The 27,086-nt window shown below is 34.5% G+C and overlaps 1 protein-coding gene across 1 annotated transcript; it reads right to left on the bottom strand.

Moving 5' to 3' along the window:
• Nucleotides 1–5,784: 5,784 nt before the first annotated feature.
• On the bottom strand, nt 5,785–26,862 carry LOC132563816 (zinc finger CCCH domain-containing protein 11A-like). Its single transcript, XM_060228570.1, has 18 exons — nt 26,720–26,862; nt 24,899–25,030; nt 24,150–24,291; nt 23,012–23,122; nt 21,955–22,554; nt 21,506–21,637; nt 20,417–20,716; nt 19,884–20,150; nt 19,080–19,136; nt 18,685–18,744; nt 18,053–18,100; nt 17,386–17,832; nt 16,834–16,899; nt 15,561–15,674; nt 12,995–13,053; nt 12,274–12,448; nt 10,864–11,356; nt 5,785–8,983 (listed from the first exon to the last, which is right to left on the bottom strand). The coding sequence occupies exons 1-18, from the start codon at nt 26,771–26,773 to the stop codon at nt 8,851–8,853; spliced, it is 3,390 nt and encodes a 1,129-aa protein (XP_060084553.1). The 5' UTR covers nt 26,774–26,862; the 3' UTR covers nt 5,785–8,850.
• Between the last annotated feature and the right edge of the window lie 224 nt (nt 26,863–27,086).

Genomic DNA, 27,086 nt, shown 5'->3' with positions numbered 1-27,086 from the left:
GAGAAAGTTCATGTGCCAATGGTTTAAGAAGTTTATGGCTGATTCCGTCGAGACCTGAGGCTTTGGTCGAGTCAAGAATTTTGAGGATGTCGCTGACTTCTGTCGGTTTGATCTGTATTTCGGTAAGTATAGAGTCCGTACGTGAGGGAAAAGAAGGTAAGTTTTTGTCACTGTCATCAAGGTCCGTAACGGAACAGAAAAAAATTATCTAAACGGTTTCCTTTGTCAGTGTCGTCAGTAATATACGTTATTTGTCATGAAATGCCAGAATGCTTTTGGTTTACCTGCTAAATTGTCAATTGTGATGTCTATGTTATCAAAATACTTCGATCTTGCAAATTTCTTCATATCATTTACCTTATTTCGTGCTTTTTTATAACTATTGATGGTTGTAGTTGCGGAGTGTAGTTAAGCTGTTTTGTGGAGTCGGTTGCGTCTTATTTCATTTGTCATCCAAAGTGTGTCGTTAGGACGTATAGTTTCTTGTCGTGATGGTATGTACTTGTCTGCAGGAGAAAGATGTCAAACCGTGAAAAGTGATGTCATGTCGTCGATGTCGTTGCATGTGTCAAAAAGAGAAATCCAGTCTATAGCTGTCAACGCTACTTTAAAGTCGGTAAAGTTCGCTCGATTGTATAGCCACATCTTTTAGTGAAGGTCCGTCGTATAGGGTATTCGATTTTTACCGCGGTATAAACAGCCCGATGGTCACTGATGTCTCGGTCAACTGGTATTACGTCATGACAAAAAGTTTTAATGCAATTACTTACTAAGAAAGGATCAATGAAAGATTGAGAGTTGCGGTAACTCTTGTTGGTTGGTCTACAATATTAATTATTCATAATTTTGTTTCCACATAAACAAGTGAATAAGATATTTTTATTTCATGTACTGCGAAATCCGTCATTTTCTGACAGAGGAGTATTATCTTTATTACTCTATAGCTTAAGTATGATCGAAAATTTAATCAGTTGTTTTATATGCTATTGTGCACACTTTTATATCGACGCTAATGCAAAGTTATTTGAATGTGCTGCATGTGCTTTGCCGTGGCATCTACATGAATCTTCATAGGTAAATAGATCTCAACAAGGAGAAGTGCAGTGCACAATAACCGTCACTCTCTTTTGCACAATCTGCGAGTTATTGCCCTTTATTACTGTTCATACATAAATTTTGTCTAAAGCATTACACTAAAATTATAAGAGGTATTAACATGAAACTTCCTAGTTAGATAGAACTCAACGAGTAGGAGGGCAGTGTACAAGAATCCTAACTCTCTTATTGCTCTTTGATATTTTTCATACTTAATTTCTATCCAAATCGGGGCGCATAACCCGTCTCTGACGGCCCGATACTGTAAAACCTTTGGTCAACCGCAGTACACTACGAGATAGATAGGATGGTAATATTTCAACGTTAGTCATAAATTATCTCCTTGAAATTATTCACGAGGTATCCAATCAAGGCAATTCACCAAAATTGCAGTTTGGGAACCTGTTTGTCATTTAGATTCATACATGGACAGACTGGTCACTGGAACACTTCAGGATTATGTATGACATAAATGTGTGAATCTGCACCTCTTTCAGTTTTTGACCAGAGTCTACCTTTGGGCAAAATTAAAAACTAGTAATATCATGGAATCAAATGACTGTCTTAACAAATCTGTCCCAAATATCGCTATCTAGATATTTTCACAAAATTGTAGAAATTTTGAACACAAAAATTGTGCCAAAATTCCTTGGCACTTCCCATATCTCATGCTTTCGCAAAATCATTTTATGGGGAAAACGTCAGCGTCATATTTGATGGTACGTATATTTATATCGACAGGAGTAATGACAATCAATCCCAGAGGGCTTCCTATGGAGGACAGAAAAAGCGCATCTACTTGAAATTCATATCCATTTTGTTGCCTGAAGGATATGTTTTGGACACGCTAACTATGGAAGCATCAATGATACAACAATAAGGAAGCGCATTATGGAACATTTTAATGGTCTTAAGGGTTGGTTACAAGACAGTGATATGTCATAGTAGACATAGGTTTTAGGGACATTTTAGATGTCCTGACCGACTTCGGGTATCATGCAAAAATGCAATCATTCTTACCAACTGTAAGTCACAAACTGACACAGTGCAAGCAAACAATGATCGTTTGTGCACAAAAACTAGATGGGTAGTTGAATCGTACCATTGTCATTTAAAGAGATGAACGTTTTCCAGGAACCAATTACTATCCAACTACTCCATCCAAGTTATTGTCAAGCTGGTCCTCATTATTACAACAAGCTTGAACTGCTTCAGAAGAACAATACATCAGCCTGGTGTAGACAGGGAGCAGCAAATCGCCAAGATGGCACAATGCATGTTTGCACGTGTGAAAGAAGACAAATATCTTGTAAAGATGGTTGCGGACGACCCATACATGTCTCGCAGAGCAAATTCAGAGTGGAAGAATCTAGGAGCATCCAACATTCCGTTTCCTCAGTTGAATTTTGAATACCGGTAGACGATAGCATGCGGCATATATCAGTTAGTTACATTTCTGAGCACCAACCAGAATGTGGTGACTAGGAAGGCTGGGTGTACAAGCATACAGATCTTGTTCGTTCCTGACGATCCTATGAAATCGTACTAATCGGGCAAGAGAACATCTAGTGTGTGTGCTCATGTACATGTAGTCTTAATTCTTTGCTATTTATGGCATTACTTGTACATACACAGGCAAAAACACACTCAACCAGCAAATTCAAAAATACAATTTTGTGAAGTCTGAACAATGAAACCACCTCATAAGAATTATTAGATTTCCTTACGCAATGTAGGAAGTAATTACAAAACCAGGTTAACGATTTTCTCTTTAGGTCAACAGTAATTGGTACTTTCTTCCAGACTTGGTTGTGCGGAATTATTCATAAATGGTTATTATTGATAATCAAAAGTTAACTTTGGATGAAAATATGTTGTAGAGATAATATATTATAAGGGTCGTTTAGATGCTTCTAAAATGGTATCATGGTGATCCCAACCTCAATGCAAACCCAATTTTCCATTAAGGCATTGCTCGAGCGCATGTTACCAGGGTCTGTCGTGATTTTCTCACGGCAAACAACGTTCAGCCTCTGTAATGGACCCCACATAGCCCCGACATATCTCCCATTGAGCATTTGTGGGATGAGCTGGACAGGCGTATTAGGAAACGTCAAAATCCCCCAACTAACTGCATCCAGTTGATCGTAGCATTGACATAAGAATGGAACAACATTTCCTGAAGGCGAATAAATGTTCTCATGAATTCAATGCATAAGAGAATCCGTGCAGGGATTTGTGCAAGAGGTGTCCACACCTGGTACTGAAGTGTCATGTTGGGTAACTACTGACGACACGAGTGAAGTCACAAAGACTTTTCTTCTATAGCATTGTAAAGAGTAGACTTGTCCCTTCACATTGATATAAAATTTTGTACAAATTTCTCAAAATATCCTTGGCTATTGATTGCATAATTTAATCAATGAAGCAATGCCCTTGAAAGTGGGTCAACGTCATTGATTGTAACCATCTTGGTAGCTCTTCATTCAAGCATTCTACAAGAGCAATATCAACACCCAACAAATTTTGGTTGATGAGAAGTTGTTTAAAGCTTAGAAGTGTATCAAGGTCAATCACGTGAACAAACCTTGTATTGCTTCATACGAGCATGCTAGAGCCTCGATATCAGCACCCTGCAACTTTTGTTATTTAGAAAAAGATGTTTGATTATTTCAATTCATCGACCGCTGTAACCGCTAAAATGGGTCAATATAAGAACCTTGGGCCTTTTGGTTACTGAAAAGAAGTAATTTAAATGGAAAGTTTACGCACAGCAGATGGTGCACAATGGCCATTGCAGTGCATGACTATGGACGAAACATGATGACTGTATGTCATCCTGATGTTTTGGGTTAAATGACCTAAAATCCTTAGGCAAAAGTCGGAAAGAAATTCAAAGAATCCATTTTTGAGGTCGTCTATAATAATCAGGCCTCAATACAAATCAAATCTGATCATCTTCCAACCCTCATAAGAAGCAATACTGGTATATTGAAGTTACATCCCTTACATACAAGTAAACAACACAAATGATTTCTTTTTATCTTTATTTTTGAATTTGACAATAACATTTGATATCAATTACATTTTGTACATGTAATAAGATAACGTACTTGATAAAGAGCATGTTCTAATCTAAGACATCTTTTCATTTTTTCATTCTTTGGTCAAGTTTTCTCTCTGCTCTCTCACACACATCCCTCCTTTATAAAATATAAAGCAGTTTTCCCACAAATCCTTTATCAGAAGAGAAACATTTTATCAGGTTCTTCAAATGTTTCTGTTTCTTTTTCTAGAATACTGTTTAACGAGTGAACTTTACAAATCAACTTACTGTTTCAATTGAAAACAGTGTTAACCACATGGAGATCATTTCAAATTCAAACATATGATGTAAATTTTTCTTTCCAACCTCATTAAAATGCACCAAATATTCTTCTCTGATAAGTTACTTTTTTTTAATTTTCACAATGAGAAGCTTTGAACAAGGAAAAAAACCAGGGAAAATGACATTTTGATCCTATGCTTTACAATCATACAACCTGACATATGACACTGATTAAGCAAATCAAACTTAACAAATATTTTGCACCAATTTTCACAACAATTGACCACATAATAGTCACATTAAATATATACAAATTATGGTCATGTTCGACAAATTAGGTACTAACAATATGATGAAATTTAATAATTTTCCAACACCAGTTTGAAACATCATTGTTTCAAACTAGAATATGGCATTTTTTACATCTCGATAAAAACAATTTTGAACACAAAATACGTAGCTTAGTAGCATATACTGATCATCATAGCAAGTTGCCTACAGGAGAATATTGAAACTTATAAAACTTCTGGATAATAATATATATTTGTATACTAACAGCAAAACAATCAACTCGTACACTCCCATATATCAATCTTTTTTTAAAATCAATACAAACAACATAAACACTTTTCTGTATGTGGATTTGAAAATTTAGGATATTTCAACCTTGGAATCACAAAAAATTGTTAAAACCTGAACCTCAACAAAGCATTTTACCACATCAAGTGATCCTCAAGAATGGAATATTCTAAACTCTCTCTATACCACATGTTAACTTTCTTCTCCCATACCCTTGTGATTCAAGATCATTGTTTAATATACAGAGCCATTCTTGTTCACCATATTTTGTTGCACATATCGTCCATATCGAGATGGTGAGGAATCTAGTACTTTATACATAGATATTAGAGAAAATCTGATAACACACACTTCTGATACCTCACTTCCAGACACATTCATACAACTGTATCAAACCTCAGATCCTTCCTTTAGTTAAACACAACATGTCAAGGAAAAAACAGCTACTATACAATATTGCATTGCACAATAACGACAGAAAAACCTCCATATAATGCCAAATCATATACTGGATACTTTCAGTATAAAACATATTTCCTATCCCAAAGTTTCACTGAACCTTTTTATAATACCTAATTATATATCAGGCACTGGCAAAATAATGTAAATCCATTTCCCCTCTCTCAATATTTAACAAAACCTTTATATTGCCAATTTATATACCTGGTACTAATCAAAGTCACTTTTCCTCTCCCAGTATTATACAAAACCCTTTACAGAATCCCAAGTTAGAACTAAGCAATGTTGGCAATATAAAAAGGTTTAAATTCAGTTGAAAAGAAATATTTTGGTGAACTGTAGATTCATTTAAAAGAATCAATTTAAAAAAGTTATTTCACAACACATTACATATTTGATAGGTTGTACACAAAACTAACAATACTAAATGTAAACTGTACAAACTATCCTTGACAAAACAAAACCATTGACAACATCGTCTATATTTTTATCAATATCAGGTTTTTGGATAGATTGTTATGCCTACCCGACATACTGACATCAAACAAGGATAAATTTCCAGGTTGATACCATTCTGTCGGATGGATATCACAATATATTTGAAATGCTGTAAGTTCACAGATCTTGAGTTGAATCTAAAACTAACATCAGTAGATATCTTTTTCTTACCATATAATCCAAAATAATTTTTCAGGGATATGAAAATAATAAACATTGATAAACAGTTATGAACAACTTTTTTTCTATTGGTAAAAACATTAAATGCTGACATAAATGATACATGATTTCCCTTGAATTTGTAAACATTGCTCGATAGTCACTTCCACTTCACAGCCAGGAAGAAGCTGAAAATAACACGAATCTGAAGGGGACTGTTTGTAATAAGTAGAAGTAAGGGGAGGGGGATATCTGAATGCCACTCAAAACTGGACAAAAATGTAAATTTAGTTATTCATTTGTTTTCATAGCAATGGGGATGAATGTGACAACTAGGCTATATTTACCACGGTACCAAGAAAAATACCAAAAGAATGATATATATTATGAAGTTTCAGTATCCTGAATGATTTTTTAGATGCTCTCAAACTTTATCAAATGAATGAAATTTATTTATATTGCCCACTAATTTGCTATTTCTGAATTTTCATTGTGGCCAACATACTTACCTTCAAAATTCACCCTAAATCATATTTTGGACTAAATTCAGGTATTGCTTGTATGTGTTGGGGAATAAGTTATAAAATGTCTGCAGTATTTAAAAATCATTATTTTGTTCTGATGTAGAATTTTGCTTTGAATTTAAATTCAATATAATACAGCTTATGGGGTATTCAGTAGTTAGAAACTCTTTTGTTTTGAACTTGAATTCAAAAACAGAAATTGAATTCTTTCAAAAATGTTCCCGAGTTGTATTTTACAAAGACAGGATTTCACAACAAGTCCTGACATTTAACCTTTACATCTCTTTGAGCTTTGAGATCAAAAAGAAAAGTTCACTTGAGAAATCTAAACATCATTAAGAACAACACAAAACATTACACACTTTGAAAGAGGATCTAATTTTTGTATTTTGAGCTTTAAAAGACTGGTAATTGTAAGGGCTATTCCAGTAAAACATCTATCTCAAACCAGGATGTCAGGTTTTGTTGGTGAGTACCACACATAAGATGTAACTGATAGTTTGAATAGGTCTAAGAGGCAGGAAACCTAAGCAAGGATAGGTGATTAATTTTGGGAGTCCTGGGGACAAATAGATGTTTTACCGATGTAGCCATAACCAATACACATTTAAGTAAAGACTATTAATTTTTTTTTCTTTCTTCTTTTTTTTTTTTTTTTTTTAAAATATTTCTGGGATATTCCACCTTAAGTTTGGTCAGTTTGGACAGGCGGGAATAGTCCCCAGTCAACAAAAAACCGTCTTAATATAGTGTATCAGGAGATCCAAACCTGAACGATCACTTGATCATAAATATTGTGCAGAGTATTTGGTAAATACACAAGCGTGTATCCTTTCACTAAAATTTCTGCTGAGGTTGCAATTTCATTACTTCATGAGGATTACTTTCTATAGTTTTCATAATTAACACAAATATTTAATTCTGTTGGCTAATAACAATGCAAACCTGTTATGACGCAATCTGGGCTGTGTGAACATTTGTAAATTGATATAGCTAGGTCTACAAATAATTTCTGCAAATTATACATCCTATGTTGATTTAAATGGTACACAGAGGTGTACAATTTCCATAAAAAAGTAGACAACTTTGTATAATTTTCCTCAAAAGCATCTTATGGAATCCTAACTTGTGCAGAATATCCCTTTAAATATTTATTTCCAAACTGTTTCCTCACTTAATTCTGTTTGCATGCAGTTTATATTGCTAGAATTTAATACATATCTTACTATTACGATGTAATTTGACCTACTTTACAAATAAACTTGGAATAAACTGAAATGGACTCTTTCGAGAAAAATTATCTTTATCGCCATATCAAGATACACAAAAACTTTTTCATAAGCTGAAACATTCAAACTATGATCTGTTCAATAATTAAAATAAATTTATTGTTATTGGCAAAAAAAACTTTGAAAAACAAATTATGTAAATCTGAGGTTTGCACATGCTAAGAATTATTACAGATATAAATATATATGAAAGGAAGGGATGGAAGCAGGGAAGTGCGACCAAAACCCGAAATGTTTCTGCTTGAGGTCCAGTATACAACAGTTAACACTCCATATCTATTACTACATGTACTATTAAATTTACTATAAATTTAACAATGTAATTTGATCCCTTCAAAAATTCAAATCTGTAACAGTCCTTAAAATCAAATTTCTTTTTTTTAAAGAAATTCTTTCCATACATACACACTCACACCTTTACAATAGCAGTTTATATATTTTCAATTTATTTCATACATAAACTAACTCCTCACCATTAAAAATTAAAGAAACCTGATTTCCCGCAGTATCCAACATAAGACTGTTCATGTATACCCATTTCTGTACAACATTTTTAAATGACAACACAAATAATTATAATAAAAGAAAATATTTTTCACCATTTAAGGTTAGAAATCTTATTTCCAGAAGTATCCAACCTAAGACTATTCATTAATTTTCATTTATGTACAATATTTTTAAATGATAGCACAAACAATAATAATGAAAAAAAAAATACATTTCAATTGACAAAATATCTCTACATATGAAATTCTGGTAACTTACAGTCTATAGAGGTAATAGTAAAACGATCATGGACTAACCACATCCACTTTAAAATGCATGCTATCCTTGAGAATTTTATGAATTTTTAGTCCTTTTTTTGTCCTCTTCTGCTAGAGCTTCCATTGAGATCAATCAAAGTTGTTTTAGTTTGTTTTTATGCCAGGAGTTCATCAATTTCCCTGAGTAGGTCGTCATCGTTTGTTTCGTCTTCGGAGATATCTTCGTCCAGGTCCCCGATGTCTATGTCTAACCAACTGTCGTTATGTGATGTCCTTTTGGCAGGTGTTCTGTATTAAAAAATGTTTATAATTGTCAAAACTCTTCTAAACAGTAAAGAAATAAAGCACTTCATTTGAAATATATCAAAAAATCTTGGTACCAAAGTTCATGTTAAAGTCTTACCTCAAGCGTCTTGAAACACATATTAAAAATTCAAAGGACCCCAGCAATTTTCAGGGATTTTGTATTAACTATGCAATAGGACCCTATTTAATTTGTAAATGACCCAGTCATCAAAATTTTAGCTAGCCAAACCCAGGTATATCATGAATATATTTGGTAGTCCACAAATGTTTAAAACATCATTATCATACATAGATCATTTATTGTCGTGGAGCTCAGTTTTCATGGTTTATTTTTTTTTTTTAATCTTTTTTTTGTGTGGACATTTTAAATGTACTTACACTAATTATGATAGCTAGTTGACAGATGAAATTGTGGATTAAGAGTATCCACAAAATTAATAAAAATAATCCCCCACAAAAATTAATGGTTTTGCAGTAAATGTATGTCCTAGGATAACTATCTATAGAATGACATTGGTTATGACATAATATGACTCTATAATCCGAATCTTGATTTTGCAGCAGGTATATACATGTACTACTCTCAGTAAAAGTTTCTTGGAAATCTTAAGTTGAAACCTTATGAACAATGGCTCAGTTTATCTGTAATTTTTCTGCAGCTTTAGCATGTAGTGAATTGTAATATGTTATACAGTAATGCCTTTGAAGTATGACAAACTTGTTACACAAATGTGCAGGTCATAATAATCTAACTCACAGAACATAAGGTCCTTGCAGGAAACAAGAGTCAAAGCTTTGAAATCAATGATTTATTTGTTTTACAAATAAATAAAGACAGGACTGTCAAATTTATAGAAAATTATTTTACTACTCCTCCATATATTCTTTCAAACAAAAATTATTGTTCATTCTTCCATGTTAAAGAGCTCAGAAGTATGGCTACACAACATAAGATTTAAATGGTATCAGTCCTTAGTATATATCTATTTAAGTGAATTTCAAAAAAATCAAATTATAATTTAAGGCATGACCTTACTGTTGCTATTCTGCGACCTAAGACAACCAAATATGGTAAGAAATCCTGTCAATTTGTGGCAACCAGAATGTGGAACAGTCTACCTAATGAGATAAGAAAGGCTGAATCCTTTCCCGTATTCTGGAGACTGTTACTGTCAAACTTAAACCTTTTGTTATATTTACAGCTGCATTTTTTAGGTGGTTTTTGTGCCTGTGAAACTTTTATATTGCCATTCCCAAAATGTTCCTTCATAGATACTACATTGTTGTTTTAGATTAGGCTATATATGCATGTATCCTATCAATTTTTAGTTTTTTCCATATTGGCATATATGTAAATTAGACACATGTAATCTGCGTGCTTCCTGAATATTGTTCACATAAACTTTAAAATTTGTGTTATTTTACTATCTATTCTTCTATCTATAATGCATGATTTCATTGTGATATTTTGTTTTGTTTATTATTGTACTAATGTTAATAGTCATAAGAATCACCCTACTGTGCTAAAATTACCTGTTCAAAACACACATGACTTTAAATAAATATTCTTGTATCTTAACAGGCTTGTGTTGTCATTTTCCATATAAACATAGCCGGAAATATAAAAAAAATCTTGAGAAAATTTGTAAAGCTGGGCAGCGGACAATACAAGTCGGTTGTAAAAGTCTTGTCATGTTTATAAAAAATTAACATGGGATATAACGTCGTTCACTTCAGTGAAAGTAACCGGCAGCTGTGCTACACTGAGCACCAAGAGCTGACTTACTAAATTGGACATTACAAAAATGATATAATGCAGGCTTTATTCACTATAAAGCACTTTTGTCATTGAAAATACTTACACTATCGTTTCTTCTTGACCGATGTTACTGCTGATGGATACAACTGATTCCTTTTTATCATCAGGTAGTTTTTCAGAATAATTTTGGTCCTTGTGTTCTGAAACACCAACAGAATGGTCACCTGCTCCATCTAAGTCTTGTGTGGAGCTTATTTCCGACACAGCAATGGCAGGTGCAACTTTATATGTGGATGTCTGAGGTAAGTTATCCTCCATCTTTGTGTATTGATTGTCAAGTACGGGTTGTCTGTTACCTAAATTGTCACTTCTAGTAACAGGAGTAGAGATCGAGGGATTTGTTTGGTCCTTTTCAGTAAATGACCAGCTTTGTGAGTTGGATGAAGTAACTATAGAATCTGAAAATGATGATGAAACTGGCAAATGTCCCGAGGATGATGTTGATGATATCCTTGGTGGTAGAACTGAATCGGACACAGACACTGACAATGGCGATTCTCCCAGTAAACCTAATTTGGTTGAGTTGTCTGCCAGATCTGAAAGTAATAGAGAAACAAATATACTCAAATAATTTAAACCTGAAGCATAGATAGATATTTTCTTTCAATTTTCACTATTCTACAATGTACTGTTGTTCATGCAAAACTTTGTCACTTGGTTCATTATTTACAAATACAAGTAGTTCTGTGTTTGCTGGGTTCATCTCCCAGGGTCATTTTGAGGCAGGATCTCCTTATAATAAGTGGTGGCTATCTCATAGAACAACATACAGGAGACCTGCCACATTTAGTGCAATTAGGGTAAAGTGTTTTGCCATTCGATGCAACCATGTCAGCATAGACCAGTCCGTTTCTCAGCTTCCTCTGAACCACAAATCACCATGGGTAATAAGCATGAAACCATGCACTTCAGATCTTCACCCGAGGCTATATCAGCCAAAACCATATGAGCTATTGTGGCTCTTGTAGCTCAAACTCAAAATGGTTCTGTTAAGGCTTAATATTTCAAATGGAATCCGATGCTGAATATAGTTACACATTCTTTCCATGGTGTTGAAGTGTGCCAGGGTTTTATGGTTGGTGTAAACTAGAGTACCGACCTGGTCAAGCAGGTGACTCCCATTCCTGTTTAAGTCTCATCAGGAAATTGAAGCCTGGTCTACTATAGCTGAAAGGCGGGTACATTATTAACTGCACCATCCTATCATCCTAAAATTTCCTTACATACATATGTTTGTCTCTTAAGTCATTTTGCAGTGATTCTCATAACAATGCATTAACAACATAGGATCTTATGAAACCTAGAATTTGAGAAAGAGCCATCCAGCATGTCTTGAAATTAATAGCAGTAACAAGAACAGCTGATGATGGAATACAGGGAGGTGGACAGATAAAAATAAATGTTAAGAACGTCGCATAAGCTAAAATTTTATCTGTAATAATATCTCCATTACCACTTTCACTAATGGCAAATTTCACAGGGCTGTACGTCTTTTTGCTTGGAGAGCCATCCACTGATGATGAAGTGTTCTTTTGTTCCTCTACTAATTTTTTCTGTCGTTCTCGTTTCTCTGCCATTATCTGAGCAAATGTTTTCATTTCTTTGGACTTTTTCTGGTCTTTTAATCCCTGAAAATGAAGAGAAAATTTTCTTAAATATTGTAACCATACTTCAAAGTCAGGCTTTTATCAATAGGACTAATCATTTAAATGAATATTTGCTACAACGTAATTCCATTTCAAATTCATATTCCAACTTGCTTGGACTTACGAGAAGAAGACGATGTTTCCTATTCGGAAAAACCTGGTCTTATCATATCCCCATACTTTTGCTATAGGCTCTCCATGTAAATTTCAATTTGTTAAATTTTTGCCCTCATTTCATAAATTTTTAGTTTGAACTGGCATTTTGCAAACAAGTTGGAATATTATCATTTTGGTATAAAGCAATCTGATCTGATTTTCAAACAAACACATGAACAGTATACTTAAAAGAAATTCAATTTCACGTTTATAAATCTTGCATCTACTTCATTTAAACTCTATGATTGTAAAACAATTTATAAAGCACATATTTTTGTGTTTTGTGAAACTTTTCACAAGACCTCTAACAGATTTTCAAGATCTACAAAAAGGTTGTGCTGAGAATATAATTTACAAGTCTGTTGCCCTTACCAACATGTTTTCTTCAGCAAATCTTTTCTTAGAAGGTTCCTCACCATCTGGTATAGAAGCTGAAATTATTAATGATATTGTTTTTCATGAAATACATAACATGGTTTTATTAACTTTATTGACAATAACTATGAATCAGGCAATCACATCAATTTTTATGAATAATCACTTGTGTTGGTCATGGAAGAATGAATGTGACCTCACTATTATAAGCCATTGGTGTGGTGGGAAACTGGCATTTGACCTGTCACTAATTTAAACACAGAAACATACACATGAGGGTCACTGTCATGAAGGATTTATCAAACAAGTTCAATAATAAGAGTTACAAGCCTTCATAGATTTATTTACCAGTTATATTCTGGTATTATAAATCATACCCCCAAATAAACCCCCTCCCCTAGTGTCAAATTACCATATATATCTTAAATAAACCCCCTCATCTAGTGTTAAAGTACCATATATATCTTAAATAAACCCCTCTCCTAGTGTTAAAGTACCATATATATCTTAAATAAACCCCTCTCCTAGTGTTAAAGTACCATACATATCTTAAATAAACACCTTTCTAGTGTTAAAGTACCATATATATCTTAAATAAGCCCCTCTCCTAGTGTTAAAGTACCATATATATCTTAAATAAACCCCCTCACCTAGTGTTAAAGTACCATATATATCTTAAATAAACCCCTCTCCTAGTGTTAAAGTACCATATATATCTTAAATACATCCCTCTCCTAGTGTTAAAGTACCATATATATCTTAAATAAACCCCTCTCCTAGTGTTAAAGTACCATATATATCTTAAATACATCCCTCTCCTAGTGTAAAAGTTCTATATGTATATTAAATAAACCCCTCTCCTAGTGTTAAAGTACCATATATATCTTAAATAAACCCTTCCTCTAGTGTTAAAGTACCATATATATCTTAAATAAACCCCTCTCCTAGTGTTAAAGTACCATATATATCTTAAATAAACCCCTCTCCTAGTGTTAAAGTGCCATATATATCTTAAATAAACCCCTCTCCTAGTGTTAAAGTACCATATATATCTTAAATACACCCTTCTCCTAGTGTTAAAGTGCCATATATATCTTAAATAAACCACCTTCCCTAGTGTAAAAGTACTATATGTTTATTAAATAAACCCCTCTCCTAGTGTTAAAGTACCATATTTATCCTCAAAGAAGCCCCCTATAATTTAAGTATTTAAGTTCGGGGAGGACTTATTTGTTAACTTACCATGTTAATATGGATGACTATGCAAAAATGAAGGAGGCTTATTTGTGGGCAAGAGCTTATTTGCAGATAAATATGGTACCCATAAGTCCCATACTAAAAATATCAGTATATGAATTTCAGATTGAATGTATTGTAACATTAAATATGATATTGACACAATGACACAAATCTAAAAATCATAAGCTCTCTACTCAGTCACAGGGTGGGCTTATCACTAGATCATAACTATAAGCCCAGGGATCTATCCTGGAGCCACTATATTATTTCACAACTTAAGGGGTTAGGTTTATCATGGACCCATAAACCAACAATTCAATTTCATGACCTCCAGACTCTGTCATGGGGTGGTTTTATCACAAGACCATTAAAATCAATCCCAGGACCACCCCTTTGGCTCCTGACTCAGTCAGAAGTTGGGGCTTATCACTGGATTATAATTTCAAGCCCTGAAATCAATGCCTATGAACCACATTTGCTCTTCACTCAGTCAGAGGGTGGGTTAATTACAAGCCCTGAGGATCAATCCTGGAAAACCACATGAGCTCTCCACTCAGTCAGAGGGAGTATTAATCACTGGATCATAATTTCAAGCCTGGGATCAATGCCAGTGCATCACATCTGTTCTTCACTCAGTCAAGAGTGTGGAAATATCACTGAATCATATAGATGAGCCTGGGGATGAATCCTAGTGTATCACACCCACTCTTAACTCAGAGGGTGGGTTTATCACTGAACCATAATTACAAGCCCTGGGAATCAATCCCAGCTCACCATAATGGCTTCTGACTCAGTTAGAGAATGCTTTTACCAAAAGACTATTAGCCCAAGGATCTATTCCTATACCACTACATTAGTTCTTGTGTCAGGGGATAGGTTCGTCACAGGACCATATGCCCAAGAATTCATCCTGGAACCAACACATTTCCTCACATTTACTGACAAGAAATAAATTTATTACTTCACCAAGAAATACTAATCTTCTGAATAACAAATGTTTACAAGGCATGAGTTTATTGTCAGACAAATGCAGTAATACAGACCAATTTGACAATCTTTTTTGTTTAGGAGAAGATTTTGTATAATGATATCGCAATAATCACACCACAATGCAATAATATTCATATAACATTACAGGGCTCTCACACCCCATTTTGGGACTGGGGCCCAGGGCCCTTAGAATCGGGAAAAATAATGGTGTTTTCCTTAGAATTGGGAAAACTTCGGGTCTAAATTGGGAAAAAAAGATACTATTTTGCATATATCGGCCCCAAATCTGGCAGAACGAGAGCCCTGCATTAGCATCGGTGAGACATTCACTTACGTCGTTTCTTTGCTGGTGGCACGTATATCTGTACTGGCTGCCTGTATCTTTTGATAGCAGCAGAAATTTCTGTCTTGGGCTCAGATTGGACGGAGGTCAAATCTTCATCGCTATCTATAACAGTAAGTCACAATATTTTACAACTGTGACCAGCAAACAGAGTGATGTTGTGCAAGACACTATGAATCTCACAGAATATGGAGAGATATAATAATGAAAGGGATGGATAGCAAATGCCAAGCAAACAGATTATAAAGAGACATACTTTTATATCTAATACTGTATCTAACTTTGTATTGAAAGGTGCTATACACTTTTGTGTCAGGTGGTGGACAATGCATTTGGACTTTTAGTCCCTTACAAGCTTTGCTGTAACTTGCAGGTAACAATTCAATACATTTGAACCATGAACATTTCAGAAATATCCAAATGTATCAGAAGTTCTTTTGAAATCATTCAATATTGAAAATTTGGAAGTTCATTAATTTTGGGGCCAGTGCACATTCCCATCTAGATCTGCTTCACTAATTTAAGCCTTCAGTATTACCTACGAGTCCCATAAGGACAAAACAGCTGTATGATCCAATATAATTCATTATTTGTCACTTTTCTAAATTTGTTTTGGAAGATGCTGTTCACTTGTACATTTTATACAATCTCTTAAAAAGATTAAAATACTATATAAATGGATATTTTAGCACTGTGCGCTTTGTGCAAAATGGACATAGCTTATATATATACCAGTATAGATTCTAACATCTACTAGCTTTACAAACCAACTTGTATTCATTTATCATAGAAGTATTCATTACTAGAAAGTGTTCAGGTGCATGTAGACTTACATCAACTCTATAGAGGCATTACTCATGCATTTACAATAAAAGAAAACATGCAAATTATTGAAATTCCTGGGTTTTCATGTGATTCTGTTGTTGACAGTCATTGAATTCATGTAAAATTAAACATGTGTAAAAAAATTCAATAACATCAGGTTCGTGTCAGAATATGAGCAACCAGACAAAGAGGAAAATTATCTGTGAAGACAAGGCATGTTGAAAAAATATTCTTTTTATATTCATTAATTCAATTTTAAAGTTCATACGATCTATATCCTGTATTAAGCATGAAGTACCAACACATAACAAGACTCCAAAGTAGTGAAGTGGGCTTAATACATGGCAAAGATATATAGTGGTGGTTTAGTTGGCATCAATAATACAAACGTTGGTATATAGCTATAACTGTTGTATCTGTAGAGTTATTTAATCCTTACCTGGTTTGGGACCAACTCTTGTCCTGATTGCTGCTAGGCTCACAGCCTTCTTTGCTGTTGTAGAATCTATAATTAAAACAAACATTTAAAATGGATTAGGATAACTTTGACTTCAGAAGCTAGAAAGATGAAGCTTGGCTTCAGAACCCTGAAGCATATTCCTTGATTTCAGAACCCTGAATAATGTACCTTGACCTCAAAACCACAAAACATGTACCTGAATTTTAGAGCCCAAAACACATACCTTCACCTTTTAACATGGTCCCACTGAAGATCTTTGCATCCATAAATGATCATGGCTGACCCCAACAAGTGATGGAATCATGCTATTGTAATTGCTTACGTAGAAGAAACCAGTAACCCACCACAGACAGAACATGATGTCAATGTGAAATTGTCTGTTATTTGCAGTTAAGATTTATTTATCCATAAGAATAGAATCACGTTTTATTTGCAACTGTTTATCATAAATACACTGTCATAACTATCACAAGTTTTACCTGAAGCAAAACCAGTACAATATAATAATGTAACCACATCACTCCTACCCACCTGAGTCAGTGTCATCCTCAGCTGAGACAACTGGTGTCTTTCTCCAGCCAAGTCGTCTTCTGATCTTTGGTTCTGCATCGGAGCTCTTAGTTTCCTGGTCTCCTGCAGCACCACCAGGAGTCCCCGCAGATAATCCCAATCGGCTACGTATACCACCGAGGCTAGGACGAGAGTTTCCACTATCCCCAGATTCCTTTGGTTTACTGTCCCAAGCCCTTCTACTCCATACATTAGTAGTTTTGACCTTAGGAGCACTGACCACTGGCTTGACCACTGGCTTGACCACTGGCTTAATCACTGGCTTAATCACTGGCTTAATCACAGGCTTGACAACAGGTTCTGGCATGTTATCCTGTTTCTTCTCAAGTTTTGGTTTCTTCACATCCTCAATCTCTTTCACCTCTTTGGGTCTGATATTGCTTCTGCTAGGAAATACTGGTACTGGGGCTGAAGTACAAGTTAAAACAAGGTTTTCCTAAAGTCATTCACATTTCACTTTCATAATTACCCATAAATTGATTATGTACAAATTACCTATACAATAGTATTTTTTATATTATTTCAAATAAAATACTGTCTCATATATGTAAAGCTTGTATGGTACCTCTTTTCATTACATTCTTTGAGAAATATAAGTAAGAATGAAAATGTCAATCATGCACCATACCTGGATCATCGTCCTCGAGTATAACTCTTCTCTTACGCTTGGATTTTTCTGCAAAAGGCAACATATGAAATAAGCATTGTTAAATTTAAGTTCTCATTATTTACCTAAGCACAACCACAGGTGGTTGGAAAAAGGCCTAAATATGTGAATATAAAGAAATAAGTTAAAATGTTGTAAATGGGTATTTGTTAAATATGACCCAGAGCATTTCAAGGTAAATAAAAATAAGTAATTCTTTTGCAAACAATCTAGCTCTGTGTTTATGCCAGTTTAAGATCAGATTGCAAATCATGAAACCTCCTATTCATGAAAACAAGCCAGTTTTAGCAGTATCATAATGGTTCCATTTTCATAATATCCTGACTTCACACCTTCTCAATCAAAAGGAGTCAGCATTTTTATAGAAAAACATCATTCCCCTCCCCCACACAAATTTTGTCTAACATAGTCATGGAAACCTTATTGAAAAAATTATAACACAACTGTAATAGGGTCAATGGTACTTCAGATGAAATAGTATTTTAGAAGATGCTGAAAAAAGATGAACATCACAACATCCCATATTCTCATATGTGCCTTATGTCTGATATATTGCAAAAAGTAACATTTCATCAGTTTTCAATGTTTTTTACCTTTCTCTTCTTTTGGTTCAACAACAAATGTTTTCTTGATTGTGACTTCCTGAACGACTTCTGAAGCAGGAATTATTAATAAAATCACTCATTTATGATGAAAATTTCATCTCAAAAGTGTTTCTTTTCAAAAAGAGGTTTTCATGCGTAAAACATAATAACAAATTGTTTTTCAATCATTTATATATCAACTACAATTGTTTTCAATCATTTATAAATCAAATACCAAATATTTTTTTATAAACTATAAAACACTTGAATGACTGTTAATATCTATAATATAAAGTGACTGAAAAACAATGGAATTCTTAATGGTAAAATTTGACCTGGAAATATATTCAAACTTGAAAAAGACATCAATGACAAAAGAAAACTTTACTTTCAAAGTAACTTACTTGCTTTAACTGGCTGAACAGGAACAGTCTTTTTTATCGTAAAATTTTCAACTGAGTCTGAAAATTTGATAAAAACATGCTTGGTAAGTACCAAGGAAAACTTTCTCCCCAAAAAATCCTAAATCTATCCAGATTCAATTCAATTACAGTGCTGAGGGCACTTATAGTATTTGTGTATGATGGATTAAAATTAAGGAGTGAAGAAAGTGGCATATCAGTATTGAAAGACAGAAATAAGAGGCCCACAGGGCCTGCATTGTTCACCTGGATCTTAAAACCTAGCGATAGTATACATGTCTATAGGTTGAGTTTTTCAATTAATTACACCTCTATTAATGGTAGCACAAGACAAGACACACTGTTTATACAGAATTATTTCCCCTCCTGAAAACATGACTCAGACTGGATTTGGACAAAATCCAATTATTCCTACAGGAGGAGTAAGATTTTGAAAAATTTGTTCTATTTCCCCTAATGGGCCCCGACCCTCCCTTCACAGGGAGCAGAGACCAACCGTTTATTAAAGGACTATTTCCCCTTCATCGGAAATACCTTATGATCAATTTTGGACAAAATCCAATCATGCTTTCATGGAAAGTAGGAGTTTAAAGCACTTGCAAAATTTCCTCTTGTGGGCTCCGCCCCTAAGGCCCTTTGGGGCTGAGACACACCATTCCTAGAAATATGTGCCTATTCCCCTAAGGATGCTCCTGACCAAATTTGGTCAAAATCCCCTGCAGTTGCTGCAGTATCCCTAAAGCATTCAGCATCAGATATACATAAACACCTCTATAGCGTATATACCTGATTTTCTTATCGCTCTCCTGGTATCTACGACCACTTTCAATGGTTCCTCTTCATCTTCTTCTTCCTCTGATTCCTCCAATTCACCTTCTGCTAACTCAATATCCACCTCCTCTCCAAGATCTTCCTCTTCAACTTCTTCCTTAACATGCTCACTGCCTCCTTCTGATCCACTCTCCTCATCTTCAGGCATTTCCTCGCTCTTTGAGTTTTCCTCCTCACTAGGTAATTCTCCCTTCGTTTTCCTCTTTTTCACAGCTTCTAAAGCTAAACATAAAACATCAAACATAATAAAACTGAAAATAAAAACCGAAAATGATTTGTGACCCATTTCGTTTCAACGCAGTATTAATGAAAGATTTTTGAAGCAGCAACACCTTCCAACACATAAAAGCAGATCTCTCAAAACATTTTCCCAAAAGTTCTTGTCCAAGATACTAAAAACATGAAATTTGTCTAAAAGCCAGAGTCCTATCAAATTAGTATTTTCTATTTTTTCAACGTTAATTTTAATTGTGAACAAGAATCCTTACCTTTTTCAGCTCGTGCCTTTCTCTTAGCTGCCATGATTTGCCTGCGTTTATTCTCTCTTTCCTGCTCCAGTTTGAGACGTTTGATCCTTTCCTCCCTCTCCTTGTTACGAACTTGAGAGTTTCGTTCCTCGGTGCTTCTCTTCCTCCCTGGCGATGGCGTATGTTTTGCAGTACCTATTCGCTTATGCACAGATAACTTCTCACTGGAGTTTTTCTCTGACTTGTCAATTTTTTTTCTCTCTTCATCAGTGGAATGTTTCCGTCTTTTAACAGGTTCTTCTTTTTTCACAGGCTGATCTTCTGTAGAATGAAGTTTATTTTTCTTAATTTCACAAAAGGAAAGAAAAAAAAATTATATCTGAGTATTTTGTTACCTTTTTCCTGTGTTGATCCAAATGATCAAACTATGATTCTTTTTTGCACTTTCCTAATGGTATATTATGGATTTAATTTTGGCCATGGAGAGATAAGAGGGTTTTTTTTACCTGTCTATGTATTTCAGAAAACAAAAGGCCCAAATGGACTGTATCGCTTATCTGGCTTTATTTGGCTGAAATTGCTTCATCTAACTAAAGGAGATTACATAATAAATATCCAAGCACAAAACAAACACCCTATCTGTTTCTCCCACTCCTCTTCTCCATAGAAATCAGATAAACCATTCATGATTCAGACAAAATTGGGAGTGAAGCTATGCATTCCCACAACCGGTGTTGCAAGGTTTTAAAAAATTTGACCCCTGTGACCTTGAATAAGGGTCAAGGTAATATCCCTTTTCACAAACTTTGTCTGGCTTTATTCCAGCAACCCACTGACCAAATACCATGACATTTGGTCTGACCATTATTGAGAAGAAGTCAATCACATGACACCTAATGGATTGATGCATGATGGACAACAAGCCACAGCATAAGCTCACTCGACTCTTTGGGCCAGGTGAGCTGAAAACCAACAAAGGGTCAAAGATAGAAAGATGGACAGATGGCCGGACTGATAATTGACGAACCATCTTTCAATAACATGACATATTATCATATGCTAACTCAATGGGCCTCACAATTACCTACTTTCCAGGAACACAAAACTTACTAGTTCTCACAATCCGACCACTCTTCAGTTCAATGATCCCCATGGACCTGAGTGCTCTCTCCCTTAATGTCTGCTCCAAGCTCTTTATCCCCAGGTCTTCATCTGAATTCTCTTCATCTGTTGTTTTCACTTCTAAAAATATAATAAACATTTTTCCGTATATAGATAGAATAGCAGATCATGATTTTGAAGATCAAAACTGATCATACATATAGAATTATTTACAAAACATATTTGAATGTTTTTACATTCATGTCTCTATCTTTTACAGGTGTCTTATCACCACAGAGACTGAATGAATTTAGCAATGTCACAGCAATGTTAATCAAAATATTTATAATCAATTAGATTGTCATTTTTGGGAGATAAAGAAAAGGGGGGGGGAGTTGGGGGGGGGGGGGGGTAGGGGTTTGTTGAGGGGATGGATGGAACATCCCCAATATATGTACCTTCTTCTTTTTCTGGTGGTTTTTTCTTTAATGATATAACTTTTGGTTCAACAGAAACAGCCTGTTTCTTCGCTGCCTGCTGGTCTCCCTCATCAGTATCTGCTGTCTGTGACACAGTATGTTTAGATCGTTCCTTAGCTGAAGCTAATGCTTTCCTAGCACGTTTCTGTTGGGGTGTCCCTGCTTTTTTCACTAATTGTTTGTTGTGAGGTGCTGTTGATGGTCGAGATTCTGACTTTAAAGTTTTGGCAGATAACTGTCCAATTTTTTTATTAGATTTTGGTAATATCGGTGAAGTCTTTTTAACTTTTACTACAGATTTTGACGAAAGAGAAGATGAAATTGCATTACTATTCTGAGGAAGAGACTTAATTGTTCCTGGAGAAGTCTTGAGCAGAGGTGAGGTTTTACCAGAAGGTTGATGTGATGACGGAGACAGAACTTTCTTCACTGGATCCAACAAAGCTGAATCATTTTTCTTCTCGGTTTCTTGAAATGTCAGATCTTTTCTACTAACTACATCAATAATGTTTGAAACTGACTTTGATTTTTGCACAACACTTTTAACTGGTGAATTGTAAGGACTGTCAAAATCAGAATCTGAAAAAAAAAACCAACAGATTGTAAACACATTGAACAGTGTTTAGTCAATGTTCATAAAGAAACCCATATACCATAATATTGGTACTGTTTGATAACAAAATCAATTTTTCTAAAAGCTTTCCCATGATTCAGTCACCTCTTGTTACATGTATTTTAAATGTAGACTTCAGATCTTGTTCCAAAATTCTTTGCATAGAGAAACATTTGTCTAGAGTTATTTTTGTCCTCCCATCAAAACTGTTCGATGTTAGATTTATCCTATGAGTATATTTCAGCCTTAACTTCAAATTTCCTGTATCAGAAATATAAAGGAAACATTACAGAAAAGTCTATGATGCTTAGCAAAATCAATTTCTCTTACATCTAGAAAGACTTTAATGCAAATACATAACAGGATTTAAAGGTAAAAAGGGGAATTGTTTTTTATCAGTTTGTTACATATCACTTTGATTACCTTCTCCAGGGTTAACTATAATGGGATCAATGACAGGTCCTTCCAGGGATTGGGGCTCTGCAAGGGTTCCTGGTGTGGGCTGGTCAGTACTTTCGTCCTGTGTAGCATCAACTGTAACCACCACATTGATCATCAATTTAACAACACATCAACAACAAGTAAGCAATTGGTATACTGTAAGTAATGATAACCCCTGGAATCTCAAGAATGTTGATTGTTGATTGATAATATATATTTTTGAACAAAGTAATACATGAACATTAATTACCAATAATTAAACAACACATAACAACTAACTATGGGGGAAACATGTACATACTGGTGGATTTCTTTTTCCACGATTTGTATTGATTAGCACATATCATCTTGTATAAAATCTATTACATTACGATGTAATGCTTTCAAATTACAACCCAAATTACGATGAAATTGATATTGGCCATTTACACAGACACTATCATCAGTTCTGGTTGACAGGGTTATTTACATAAATGGTATTTGAAAGTTAACATACTGGACGAATGGGATGTCAACATACTGGATGAGTGGGATGTTTACATACTGGATGACTAAGATGTTTACATACTTGGTGACTAGGATGTTTACATACTGGGTGACTTGGATGTTTACGTACTGGATGACTGTGATGTTTACATACTGGATGACTAAGATGTTTACATATTGGGTGACTAGGATGTTTACATACTGGATGACTAGGATGTTTACATACTGGGTGACTTGGATGTTTACATACTGGGTGACTGGGATGTTTACATACTGGATGACTAAGATGTTTACATATTGGGTGACTAGGATGTTTATATACTGGGTGACTAGGATGTTTACATACTGGGTGACAATGATATTTACATATTGGGTGACTAGGATGTTTATATACTGGGTGACTAGGATGTTTACATACTGGATGACTGTGATGTTTACATACTGGATGACTAAGATGTTTACATATTGGGTGACTAGGATGTTTATATACTGGGTGACTAGGATGTTTACATACTGGTTGACTATGATGTTTACATACTGGGTGACTGGGATGTTTACATTACGGGTGACTGGGATGTTTACATTACAGGTGACTGGGATGTTTACTTTACGGGTGTCTGGGATATCTACATACCTAGAGTGATGATGTTGGCGCTACTGCCACTCGCCTTCAATGCTTTCTGAGGTCTCGGCTTCGTATGTTTAAAAGGGCAAAGCTGTCTGGTACAGCCACTGGCCACAGTCTCAAAATAACATGGTAGCTCTGCTTTGTTTTGCTGCAAAATTGAAACCCAGGATTGCACGAAGGGATGATACAACAAATTTTTTGTCATTTATACTATCTATTATAAAAATAACTTGACAAGTTGCAATTGTTCTGGATACATCCATAAACCTTTTTCATCTTATCTAAATCTAAAGAGCAAATGTGAATTTATGAACTAAAACTGCAAAGAAGTTCATGAGATATCTTATACATAAGCTTTTTATCTTAAAAAGTGGTAAAGGATGACCTTTGACCTTGACTGATGACCACTAAAACCTCATAAGGTATAGACCTTGTATGCTGGGTTGTTGTAATGGTGTAAATATCAACTTTATCAGTCCTGGGGTTCATCAGATATCTTGTACAAAAGGTTCTTATTTAGGAAACGGTCAAAGGGTGGTCTTTGACCTTTAACCTTATTGATAACAACCAAAATCTAATCAGGTATAGACCTTGATAAAGTGATGCAATTGTGTGAATATAAACAAAATCTGCCCGTGATTTCAGGAGAAATCTTGTACACAAGGCTATTACAGATGCACACACGAAGTGATATACACACCCCCACTACCAATAGTATTAATATGCAGATCAGCAGAAAATGTTTTCAAGCTCACCATGATTGGTTTAATCCTCTCTGAATGACGATATGGACATTCTTTAGAATTACATTTATTTTGTTTCCAGTACACACAGGTCACAGTGCTCTGCCGGGCAGCTTCACAATGTCGATATGCACAGTTGTTTCCCTATAAAGCAGATATATTTACAGAATTCCATCAGTAACAAATTTCCAAGGAAAAAGGAAGAAAACAAATATTTCCATGAGTTTTAAATCACATCAGTTACTGTTCCAATTTTGTTAACCTTCAATAATTCTGGTCTTTGGTAATGTTTCAAGCCAGCTATAAAAGCAAAAAAGAAAAGATATTCCAGGTATTACGATGAGAAGAACTGTTAATGATTATGACACTCAATCTTTATAACCATTTTACACAGGGCTATCGTCTATGATCTATTGATAACACAGAGGGAGGGAAGTGGAACTGTAAAGCTGTTTGAACCAGTAGTAGAACTGCAGGTTGACATATTTTATGACATAATATTGAAGCGGATCAGCCTCATTAGTTTACATATTCTACTAACAAAGCATATTTAACTTCCTGCTCTAAATGGCCATAATATGTACCCATAATACCTGAAATACTGATTGATTACTTATTGACCTAGAAACCACATGTAATGACCTAAAAACCATATATAATGACCTAGAAAAAGCAACTGTACTCAATCTATTTTTCTACATCATTGAAAATGATAATATTTGATAAATCAAAATGGTGTATTTTCATTTATCATATAACTGGCTTAATGTGTCATGTCATACGACCATGTCATAAATATTCTTAGATGTGCTGTCATAAATCACATCTAGATGATGTCACATGATTGTCATGCATGATTTAAAAAAAATGTACTGTCCACATCCAAGTTATATGGTATTCATCAAGCTTGTTTAACAATTTGATGCGACTCGTCTAAATGCTCACAATATATCAAATTTCTGAACTCGTTTACAAAATTCTATATTAAACTTACACTTATGTATGATACCATATATACAAAAATATATTGGATTTTATTATAAGTAAGTACTGAAATACCTATTACACATCAAATACCGAAGACTTTGATATTTTCACTGTATCACGGCATACCGAACAATCTCGATTGTTCACAAAAAGTACAGGAAAAAAGGCATTATAATTACTGGTAAACTCCTCTTGCTTGTATGCAGAACTCAAAGGTCATGTCATCAACATCGTGCACTTGCTAGAAGGCATGAGCTAATAATCATATCTATATCCTGTAACAATCCCTGGGGGCCAAGAAATCATCTTTCATTCAAGGTCAGGGGATAGTAGTGATGGGAAATTGAATTTGAAATTCTTAATTGATCATTGGTAAAAATTGGATAAGCTTTTCAATGTAGTTAATAGATTACGTAATTGACTGACTGACTTTTCAATATTCATAGAAAGTGAATGGATTCTCTTTGGCATTTTCTATTTTGTAACTTTAACCTAAAATATTTCATTTAGGTTACCTAGAATTAACATAAGAATGAATATTATTAGAAAGTGGAATCTTTACTATGCATGACATAAATTTAGTGTTTGCTAGGTACTGATGATAGATTATGAAAAATTTCAATTGATCTATGCATCAGATCAGGTTAAACAATTAAATAATTGATTGCTGTATATGTAATCATTATCCCATCACTAGTGAATCCGGTTTGGCTTTGCACAGGGCAATGAAATATTACTTGGTTGCAATATTGCTAAACAGTAATGTACAATTATATATTTTTGGGTGGGCTTATTAGAAGTGACAGTCATGGGTTTCCGGTTAGATAAATACATTTCTATACCAACCTTTGTACATGTGGAAGTATAGAAGTAAAAACAGTCATCATTTGATGTTGCCATCTCCGTTGAATTTCCTGAAAGCAAGACTGTCTTTTCACACAAACAGTTTTATCACAGCTGACATCCACAACATTTGTAGATCACGAGGATGGCATCTGTATGTTAGTTTGTCACTAATATCACAAGGTCAGCTGTCAACACACTTTCACACTAGATCTTAAAAATCTTCATCTGCTTCACGATGTCTCTTTATCACCAAATAACCATTATGTTCTATTATTTCACCAAACATATGTCTCCTTTCTATGCTATCTAAATTATTGAAATTGTTTTTGAATTTTGAAAAAAAAAAAATGTCTGGGTGGAATAGGCT

Source organism: Ylistrum balloti, unplaced genomic scaffold, assembly GCF_031769215.1.
Source record: "Ylistrum balloti isolate Yb309-2 unplaced genomic scaffold, AGI_CSIRO_Ybal_v1 Utg371872, whole genome shotgun sequence".
NCBI classification, from domain to species: domain Eukaryota; kingdom Metazoa; phylum Mollusca; class Bivalvia; order Pectinida; family Pectinidae; genus Ylistrum; species Ylistrum balloti.
This window is presented reverse-complemented; position numbering and strand designations above follow the sequence as displayed.